The sequence below is a fragment of the Vombatus ursinus genome, unplaced genomic scaffold (genome assembly GCF_900497805.2).
Source record: "Vombatus ursinus unplaced genomic scaffold, bare-nosed wombat genome assembly UNPS02014798.1, whole genome shotgun sequence".
Taxonomy (NCBI): Eukaryota; Metazoa; Chordata; class Mammalia; order Diprotodontia; family Vombatidae; genus Vombatus; species Vombatus ursinus.
The window spans coordinates 53,626,591-53,637,760 of NW_020954576.1; the positions used below are offsets into that span (position 1 = coordinate 53,626,591).

The 11,170-nt window shown below is 41.2% G+C and overlaps 1 protein-coding gene across 2 annotated transcripts in view; it reads right to left on the reverse strand.

Annotated features, from left to right (window-relative positions):
* RHBG (Rh family B glycoprotein) overlaps positions 1-11,044 on the reverse strand; it is a 57,133-nt gene extending 46,089 nt beyond the window's left edge. The window contains exons 1-2 of one of the 2 annotated variants that reach the window (XM_027871745.1): positions 10,889-11,044; positions 7,175-7,233 (exon numbers count right to left, since the gene is read on the reverse strand). In XM_027871745.1, coding sequence (XP_027727546.1) covers positions 7,175-7,211 — 37 coding nt within the window. In that variant the 5' untranslated portion in view covers positions 7,212-7,233; positions 10,889-11,044. Of the gene's footprint in view, positions 1-7,174; positions 7,234-9,942; positions 10,080-10,888 lie in introns of those variants that run through there. The other variant, XM_027871746.1, reaches the window with a different exon arrangement.
* Positions 11,045-11,170: the final 126 nt, after the last annotated feature.

Below are 11,170 nucleotides of genomic sequence, written 5' to 3' on the forward strand. Positions count from 1 at the left end.
TTGCTTAAGCTCTTCCCCAAATCCTTCCAAACACCTGTAAAAAAATTACTGTAAACAAATTCTAGAGCAGCAGAACCCACAAAAAGAGTGAAACAAATTTCCAGCCAGAGACAACTTGGATGGTTGATAGGAAAAGTCTGTTGCACCAGGCTAGGAGAGGAGTGCAGTTCAGCGTGGGCCTTGCAGGAAAAGACAGGTCCTAGCAAACCTGGAACAAGCCTCAGGAGACTGAATCATGGGCAGCTGTAGTGGTTTACAGACTTCTCAACCCACAAACGCCAAAGACAACTTAGAAGGTCAGTGGGAAACGTTTGTTGGACCTGGGTAAGACCGGAGAGTGGTCCAGCCCTGGCCCTAGTGCAGCCCCAGGGAGGCAGTCACAGTGGCAGCGGTTGCTTCCAGAGCTCTCAACCCACAGAGAGTGGGGAGATCAAGCAGCTGATCAGAGGGGGATTGCAGAGATCTCTTTGCTGTTGCTGAGGCAGAATTCTCTTGCTTTGCTCATGCTTAGATCTGGGTTGCAGTCCTGGATGGCAATCTTGGGGTGAGGAGGAGCGCTGGCATGGCAGAGCTTGTGGCAGTGGTGGAGAGGGAATTCTTCCTCACAGTTCCAAGGCAGAAAAGAGTGCTGGTAGTCACTCACAGAATAGAGCACAGGCCAGGAAAAGAGTAAAGACCTCTCCTTTTATCATACCACCTTGGAATAACTGAAAATTTACAGATCCCTAGAAGTATCTCTGAAAACAGCTGCACAAAACCCCTGAAGCTTGGGACAGTACAGCCTCCACACTGGAAGCAGAGCCCTACCTTAACGAAGAATTTAAAAAGTCAAGTAATTGGCTGGGAACATGAGCAAACAGCAGAAAAAAATCAGACTACAGAATCTTACTTTAGTGATAAAGAAGATCAAAACATACAACCAGGGGCAGTGAAGTGGTGCAGTGGATAGAGCTCCAGCCTTGAAGTCAGAAGGACCTGAGTTCAAATCCAGCCTCAGACACTTGACACTTACTAGCTATGTGATCCTGGGCAAGTCACTTAACCCCAATTGCCTCACCAAAAAAGCAAAAAAAACAACCCGAAGACAACAAAGAAACAATTCCTATACCCAAAGCCTCCAAGAAAAATACAAATTGGTCTCAGGCCATGGAAGAGCTCAAAAAGGATTTTGAAAAGCAAGTAAGAGAAGTAGAGGAAAAATTGGGAAGAGAGGAGCAGCTTGGTGGCACAGTGGATAGAGCACTAGCCCTGGATTCAGGAGGACCTGTGTGACCCTGGGCCAGTCACTTAACCCCATTGCCTAGACGATAATAATAATAATAAATAAAATTGGGAAGAGAAATAAGAGTGACACAAGAAAATTATGAAAAACAAGTCAACAGCTTGCTAAAGGAGATCCTTTAAATATAGTCCTTAAAATAACACCTTAAAAAATAGACTAATCCAAATGGAAAAAGAAGTCCAAAAAGCCAATGAGGAGAATAACACCTTAAAAAGCAGAATTGGCCAAATGGAAAAGGAGGTCCAAAAGTTCACTGAAGAAAATAATTCCTTAAAAATTAGAATGGAGCAAATAGAAGCTAATGACTCTATGAGAAATCAAGAAATTATAAAACAAAACCAAAAGAATGAAAAAAATAGAAGACAATGTGAAATATCTCAATGGAAAAACAATTGACCTGGAAAATAGATCCAGGAGAGATAATTTAAAAATTAGTGGACTATCTGAAAGTCATGATCAAAAAAAGGGACCTAGACATCATCTATCAAGAAATTATCAAGGAAAATTGTCCTGATATTCTAGAACCAGAGAGTAAAATAGTAATTGAAAGAATCCACTGATCACCTCCTGAAAGAGATCCCAAAAGGAAAACTCCTAGGAATATTATAGCCAAATTCCAGAGTTCCCAGGTCAAGGAGAAAATACGGCAAAGAGCCAGAAAGAAACAATTCAAATATGGTAGAGCCACAGTCAGGATAACACAAGATTTAGCAGCTTCTACATTAAGGAATCAGAGGGCTTGGAATATGATATTCCAGAGGTCAAAGGAGATAGGATTAAAACCAAGAATCACCTACCCAGCAAAACTGAGTATAATCCTTTAAGGAAAAAAATGGACATGCAATGAAATAGAGGATTTTCAAGCATTCTTGATGAAAAGGCCAGAGCTGAATAGAAAATTTGACTTTTGAATACAAGACTCAAAAGAAGCCTGAAAAGGTAAACAGGAAAGAGAAATCATAAGGGACTTATTAAAGTTGAACTGTTTACATTCCTACATGGAAAGATAATATTTGTAACTCATGAGACCTTTCTCGGTATTAGAGTAGTTGGAGGGAATATATATATAGAGGGCACAGAATGAGTTGAATATGAAGGGATGATATCTAAAAAATAAAATTAAGGAATGAGAGAGGATTGTACTGGGAGACAGAGAAGGGGAGAGGTAAAATGGGGTAAATTATCTCACATAAAAGAGGCAAGAAAAAGCTTTTACAGTGGAGGGGAAGGGGGGGAGGTGAGAGGGAATAAGTGAATCTTACTCTCATTGGATTTGGCTTAAGGAAGGAATAACAAACACACTCAATTGAGGATGGAAATCTATCTTACCCTATAGGAAAACAGAGGGAAAGTGGATAAGAGAAGAGGGAAGATGATAGAATGGAGGGCAAACTGGGGGAGGAGGTAATCAGAAGCAAACACTTTTGAGGAGGGACAGGGTCAACGGAAAGAACAGAAAAAACAGAGGGCAGGATAGGATGGAGGGAAATATAGTTAGTCTCACAACATGACTATTATGGAAGTGTTTTGCATGACTACACATGTATAACCTATATCGAATTGCTTGCCTTCTCAATGAGAATGGGTGGGGAGGGAGGAAGAAAGAGAATTTGGACCTCAAAGTTTTAAAAACAAATGTTAAAAATTGTTTTTATGTGCAACTAGGAAATAAGATATACAGGCAAAGGTACATAGAATCTATCCTGTCCTACATGAAAATAGAAGAGGAAGGGGATAAGAGAAGGGGGGTGGATGATAGAAAGAAGGACAGATTGGGGGAAGAGGTATTCAGAATGCAGACCATCTTGGGGAGGAGGGGAGAGATGGGGAGAAAATTTGGAACTCAAAACCTTGTGGAAGTGAATGTTGAAAACTAAAACTAAATTAATCAATTAATAATAATAAAAAAGAACAACGATTTTGAGATGAGAAAGGACAGACTAAAAATGGCTAATAGTGAGCTGGTACCCAAGATCAGTCAAGGAATAGCCAGAAAGTCCCTTGGTGCCCTTCCTAAGCCATTGTCAGTGACATTTTATAGAAGCTATGGAATAGGAGAGATACCACAAACCTAAAGAGAAGCAGATATTTTCCTACTTTCAAAAGAGAGACAAGAATGAAATCTGCAAACTATAGGCCAATGAACTTGACTTCTAAATCCTGGTAAAATTCTAGAACATATTATTAAAGGAATGGGTTTGTGAGCATTTAGAAAAGGAAGCAATGAGAAATAAAATACCGTGGCTTAATCAAGAAGAGGTCAAGCCTGATTAATTTCCTTCCTCAACAGTAAGACAAGAATGGTAGGCCAGGGAAGTGTTAGAGACATAGTAAACTTAGATTTCAGCAAAATATGTAAAGTCTGTCATGCTATCCTTTGTGCACAAAATGGTGAGCTACAGGCTAGATCAGCAGTTTTCAAATTTTTTGGTCTCAGGACCCTTTTACCCTCTTACAAATTATTGAAGACTCCAAAGATTTTTTGCTTATGTGGGTTATACCTATTCAAATTTACCACACTTGAAATTAAAATATACTTGTATTATTACAAAAATAATTTTGACCTCATGGACTCCCCAAAAAGGTTTTAAGGACCATCATGGGTCCTCAGACCACTTTTTGAGAACCAATGGGTTAAACAATACAATTAAAGTCTATATCAGATTGTGCACTGTCTTGGGGGGGAGAGAGAGGGAGAAAAATGTTAAACTCAAAAGCTTATGGAAGTGATTGTTAATAAATCAAAACAAATTAATAAAAATTTAAAAAAAAAACCAATACAATTAAGTGGATTTGAAACTAGCTGAATAACTGAACCCAAAGAGTCAAATTTGTTGATGTCATTTTGTAGGGTAGTCTCTAATGGAATGCCCAGGTACCTGTCCTGGAATCTACATTGTTCTACATTTTTTCAATGATTTTGATGAAGTAATGTTATTAATGCCTTTTATTTTCACACAAGCTAGCCGTTATTATCTCCCTTTGCCATATACACCCCCAACCCTACCACTGAAAAATTCTTTACAACAAAAAAAAAATATTTAAGCAAACACCCACATCTGTAGTCCTTCACATCTCTGCTGAGAGGAATAAGATGAATTTCATCACGAGGTGGACAGATTGTTCCAGACAGCTGGACACCACAAGGACAGAGCTTGTTCATTCTAATTAATCACAGTTTGGATGCCTTTTAGTGATGTTCTCTTTTAGTGATATGACATGATAACCAAAAAAAAAAAATGAATACTGTTCTAGAGAGCATTAAGAGAGGCCTCTGGACAGGACAAGAGGTAATGTTCTCCTTTGCCTTCATTCAGATCATATCTGGAGCACTTCTTAGGAAAAGCAGAGAAAAACTGGAACAAATCCAGAGAAGAGCAAGCATCAGGGTCACAGGACTACAGGATATGCCATGGGAGAATTTGTTGAAGGAACTAGCCAGCAAAAAAGTAAGGGGGAAAGGGTGGGGAGATAACAGTCTCCAAGTAAGAAAGGGCTATCAATTGGAAGGATTAGCATCCTTCTGCTTCACCCCAGAGGACAGAATTAAGCAAGTTGTAGAGAGACAGATTTAGGTTTTAGGCTCAATGTAGAGGAAAACTTCCTAACAATTAGAGCTGATCAAAAGTAGAATGGATTGGCTCAGGAGGAAGTGGATTCTCCCTTTAAAAAAAGCAATAAAGCCTACTATGTGATAGGTACTTTACAGATACTATCTCATTTAGTCTTTATGACTACTTGGGGGAAGTTGGTGCTATTATTATCCCCATTTTACAGACGAGGAAATTAAGACAGACTGAGGTTAAGTGACTTGCCTACGGTCACACACAGCCAGTATATGTAAGAAGTATGATGTGAACTCTGGTGTTCCTAGTTCCATGGCCAGTTCTCTAACAGTTATGCACACTGCTCCTAAAAAGGGGCCCTACCCTTACATTAATTTGGTTATTACACCAAAGAGTATTATTATTATATTGTTACTATTGTGATTAGAGTTCACTAATACCACCAGGTGGTTTATTGTTCTTCATAGAAGAGTTTTCTTGCCATGTCTCTCCTGTCCTATACTTGTGCAGTTGATCCTTTTAACCCAAGTGTAGAAGAACCTGGTAAAATCAATACACTCTCTTTTTCTATCCTCCTCCATGCTTATTTTTCATGGCACATCGTGTCAAGACAGCATTCTGTATGTTGGCTACAGTTATACTCTTCTCTACTCTTAGGAGGCAGAGAAAGGAAATAGGAGATAGGGTGATACATAAATGGGTACCTGACTTGGTGTGCCCCATATCTGGAGGGGACCTCACAAAACTCTTCTATACAGAGCATCCCCAAAGTCTTAGCTCTTAAAGCTTATATAGTTAACTCCTAAATCACTCAGAGAAGTGACCACCTAGTCTGTAAATTCTCTAGGCCTCTTCTTCTTCCAGATTGGGCTATCTTTGGCCATTTGACTATTTACTACAAGGTGGGCAGAAGACAGAAGAGATGAAATTTAGATTAATTTCTGTTCAGATTCTGAATCTCTTATCATCACTCCGAAATGTAAATCTAATATTTCTCTGAACAATTTAAATCACTTTACCCATAAGCCTTCACTTTGAGAGATAGCATGATGGAGGGGAAGAACACTAGATTCAAAGAAGAACAAAGAGTCAAGTGAGAACTGGGTTTGAATCTGTCTCTGATATTCGTTAATTGTACAACCATGGGCAAATCACTTCACTTCTCTGAACCTCAGTTTTCTCATCTGTAAAAGAGGGATAACATTACCTACAGCACCTACCTCACAGGGCTGTTGTGAGATCACATGAATACATCAAGTAGCTGGCAACTTAGTACATCAAGCAGTGTGCAAAATTTAAAGTGCAATATAAATGTTAGCTATTACTAAGAGTGCCTTTCCTGCTGTGATGAATAGTTTGAGGAGTCATTTACACAAAATGGTCATATTTTTCAACTACCAATGTAGGTTATAGAACGGAACAGGGTTGAGAGGGAGGGGGAAGGTGTTACCAAAAAAAATAGAAGGGAAAAATCCAGTTCTTTCAGTTTTTAATTCTAGATTGAACCCCAAAAGTTGAGATGGTAGGGAAAGGGCACTGGTTTGATTTTAGACCAGGCCTCTAGCTTGACACATTCCCCTTTTCAAACTGGCCACTGAGCTAGAGGAAGAATCAGCTAAGGTACCAGAGACAAATGAGGGAATCCAAGCTATGGATAAACCGAAATTAGCAAACAGCTTTGTGACGCATCTCACATCATGCAAATCATGTATTCATTACCTACATGTGTGACTTTGGCTTAGATATGGCAAATCTCAGAACAAGGTTCCACTCTTCCCTGCCTGTATACAGCCATGTTCTTGGAAATCTGGAGCAGTGTTTGTCTCAGACTTTTCACAGAATGCCTATCCAGAGGTCATCCCAGGTTATCACTAACTTGGACCAGCCTACCTATACTCTAACATCTGACGGCCTGAGTTACTAGCATGCGTCTGATCAGTGCTAAGAAAGCCTCTTAGAGGGGCAGCTAGGTGGTGCAATAGTTAGAGCACCAGCCCTGGAGTCAGGAGGACCTAAGTTCAAATCTGGCCTCAGACACTTGACACTTACTAGCTGTGTGACACTGGGCAAATCTCTTAACCCTGATTGCCGGGGGAAAAAAAAAGCTTCCTAGTAGGTACACTGAAGACGTACAAAAGAAGTAACAGTATCCTTTGGGGTATGACTATTTAATGGAGAAGGCACGGCAAAAGTGAAAATGTGCAAATAAACATGGCAGAAAAAAATGTACATCCACCCGGCCAACTGCAGATTAGATACCATTACGGTATAATGAGGAGGGCCTTGGACTCAAAGGAGAAGAGGGGACCTCTTCCAGACCACTTACCTTTTCTTTTGGCAGAGTTACTTTTTGGCTTCTCCATCTGATTAGCAAAGTTCTGGTTCCTGAGAAAGAATAGCCATATCACTGGGTTGGATAACATATCATTTCTGTACTACTTCAACTATTCTTATCACAACTACATAGAACTCTCAGTCAATTACAAACCCTCCTCTCCATAACCCTGATAGATCTTAAGCCATTCTCCCTGGGAGGGAGCCACCACATGGAGGATACTATGTATTTCCACATCTGTGACTACATTATAAAGTCTATAAACAATTTTTGTATCATTTACTACTTGGGAAGTATCATTGCCTCACCTTCACTCTACTAATACAAAATAATCCAGAGGTGACTACTAGTACTACCTTCCTGCTTCTGGGCATGTGTACTTATCCCAACTCAGATTTGTAAGACTCTTGAAAGGAACATTTCTGTAAATCACACCCTACCCATAGCTCTCAGTGTCTTCCTTTATAGCTAAGAACTCTAGGCTAGCTAACTTTGGCAATATCAACCCTTCCTTCCTTCCTTTTCTATCCTACGAGGAAACAGAAAACAGTGCTGCCATGATCCCCGCAACCTCCGTAACCATCCCTACATAGCCTTTTCACAGGACCAATAGTTCAGTACATGGCAACAAAAAGAGAAGATGATCTGGGAGACTTAAACAGAGAACAGGGACTGGACCTGTGATTTTTACTGGTATGAGAATTCCCAGGTGAGGAAATTACTTGGCCTCTGCAGGTCAACACCTTATCTGCACTTTATAATCTTAGAGAACTGACTAAAACACTGAGAAGTTAAGTGCTTTGCTCCGGGCCACACAGCCAGGATGTATCAGAGATGAATCCAGGTCTTCCTCACTTCCAGAGAGCTCTCTACCCACCTTGGCAGGCTGCCTCTCAGAGTTCCTCAAAACACTTAATACCAAAGAGTACAAATAGCTACACAAATAAGAAATATTATTACCATCATTTACTTTTACAGAAGCCTGGATTCTGGTTCTGACATTTACTAGCTGTGACCATGCAAGCAAGTCACCAAACATGTGAGCCCCCATTCACACAGCTACCACTCTGGTACAGGCCCTCATCACATGACCAAGGGCTATTATAATAGCCTGCTGGTTGGTATCCACCTCAAGTCTCTCCCTGATCCAGTCCCTCCTGCCAAAGGGATCTGCCTAAAGCACAGGTCTGACCTATCACCCCATTACTGAATAAACACCTCAAGGGCTCCCTATTCCCTCCAGGATCAAATAGAAACTATTCTGTTTGTCTTGGAAGGCCCTTTTCAGCCTGGCTCCTCTCCATCTTTCCAGTCTTCTTACACTTTTTTCTCTTTCATGTATTCTACAATCCTACTATCTTGTAGCAGTTCATGGAACAGTAACTCCACCTCCACACTCCATGCATTTTCACTAGCTGTTCCCCAAGCCTAGAATGTCCTTTTCATGTTGCTAGGCAATCCTACTAGGCTTCCCTTACCCATTCACTGTCCAGCTCTCCACAGTGGCTTTCCCAACCTTTTCATCCCTCTTCAAACCTCTCATGGTTCCCCTCCCACCACCCTCTCAGCTAAGATGCTTGCCTTCTATTTTACAGAAAAAGATTGAGGCTATTCACCATGAGCTCCCTCTTCTCAACCCTTCCTCTTCTCCTATTACTTCCTGCTCTCTTATCACTCAGATGCCTTCTGCCATTACCTCCTTTTCACCCCTGTTTCACATGATGAAATGAACTTAGTGTTTACCAAGGTTAACCCTCTACCTGTTTAAGCAATCCCATTCCATCTCATCTCCTCCAACAGACTGCTGCTCTGTTATTCCCCACTCTTAACACTTATTTTTAAACTCTGGCCCATTCCTTACTGCCTACAAGCATGCACATGTCTTCCCTCATCCTCAAAAAACCTCCACTTAATCCTTCCATCTCCACTAACTATAGTCCTATATCTCTTCTGCCCTTTGTGGCTAAAAGCCTCAAAAAGACTTTTTACAATAGGTGCCTCCACTTTGTCTCCTCTCACTTTGTTCTTAACCCCTTACAATTTGGCTTCCCACATTATTCTACTGAAAACTGCCATCTCCAAAGTTACTAATGATCTCTTAGTTGCCAAATCCAATGACAGCCTTTTCTCAAACTTTATCCTCCTTGACCTCTCAGTAGCCTTTGACAGTGTTGATCATTGTCTCCTCCTTGGTACTCTCTTCTCTCCATGTTTTTGAAACACCACTCTTTCCTGATTCTCCACTTACCTGTCTGACCTCTCCTTCTCTGTCTCCTTTACTGGATCTTCATGCAGGTCACTCCCACAAAAGGTAGATGTGCCTCACTCTTTCTTTGACCCTCTTCTGTTCTCCCTCAATACCACTTCACTTGGGGATCTCATTAGCTTTCAAGAACTTAATTATCATCTCTACCCTAATGATTCTCAAATCTACCTATCTTGCCCCAAACTCTCTGCTGATCTCTAATCTCACATCTCCAACTGCCTTTCAGCTCAAAATGGATCTCCAATAGCCATCTTAAACTAAACATGTCCAAAACAGAACTCATTATCTTCCTCCTCTTCTACCTTCCCTATTACTGAAATAGTCTATGGATGCGTCTTATTGAACCAAGTCTCTCTCTACTATAAGCCATCCTCCCTTTAGCCACCAAAGTGATCTTCCTAAATCACAGGTCTGACCATGTTACTCCTCTACTCAATAAATTAGAATGTTTTGTTTGTCATTCAAAGCCCCTCATAACCCAGCCCTCTCTTACCTTTGCAGTCTTCTGACATCTTATTCCAAGCCAGTACTCTTCAATCCAGTGACACTGGACTTCTGACTGTTCCTTGAACAAGACACTCCCATCTCCCAAATTAGGGCATTTTCTTTGGTTTCCCCCATAGCTGGAAGACTATTTCTTCTCAATTTTCCCTAATGACTTCCCTGGCTTCCTTTAAGTCCCAACTAAAACCCCATCTTCTGCTGGAAGTCCTACCCAAACCCTTCCCTCTATTAATGTTTTCCTATTTATTCTGCATATAGCTTGATTTGTTTTTATGTTGTCTCAATTGTTGGATTGTAAACATCTTGAGCACAGGAACTATCTTTTACCTCTTTTTACATGCCCATTGCTTACCACAATGCTCAGCACACAGTGGGCACTTAATGTTTATGGATTGATTGATTTGTTCTCCCTCACCTCCTAGCTTCCTTCAAGACAGGTCAAATGCCTTCTGCCTTCCTCCTCCCTCCCCCCAGATAAACCTGTATGTACCCAGTGGCTTGCATGTTGTCTTTCCCATTCGAAGGTGAGCTCTTACAGGGAAGCGACTGTGTTTTTGCCTTTCTTTGTATCCCCAGCGCCTAGCACAGAGCCCAGCACTAGGTGCTTAATAAATACTTATTGATTGACTATCTGTGAAATGAGGCTGCTCCAATTACACGTCTCTCAAGGCTTTTGTAAGAAAAGTGCATTGTAAACTTTTAAGTGGTATATAATTATGAGTTATTATTACTGGTTATCTCGTAAACAGCAATATCCTAAGAAGGCAAAGATTCGGTCACAAAGCTAACTGGGCAACCAACTACAAATCCCAGCATGTACAGGGAATGTACCGTTATCCAGTCCTGAAAACTACAATTCCCATATCACCCTGCGAAAAAACGTCACGTTTGTCTCAAATGCCGGTTGACGTCTCCCCCACAGCCCATTCCCTCACCTTTGCTGGATTCGAACTGACTGATTGAAGGCTGTTATGTCTTCCTAGCTCTTCAGAGGCCAGGTAGAGTCGGAGGAGATGGTTCAGTTAACTCACCTGCTATGTAAAACAAAAGCATAAACCCTCCCCGCTTCCAGAGCCCCACCCAGGAGCTGTTGCGCTTGCGCGCTGACACACCAACCAATCAACCGCCTGTGCTAAGGCGCCTGCGTGGAAGACACAGGCGTGCAAGCGTCTGCACGCGGCCAGGCCGGGAGCGGTCATCCAATTGCGCCTGCGCTT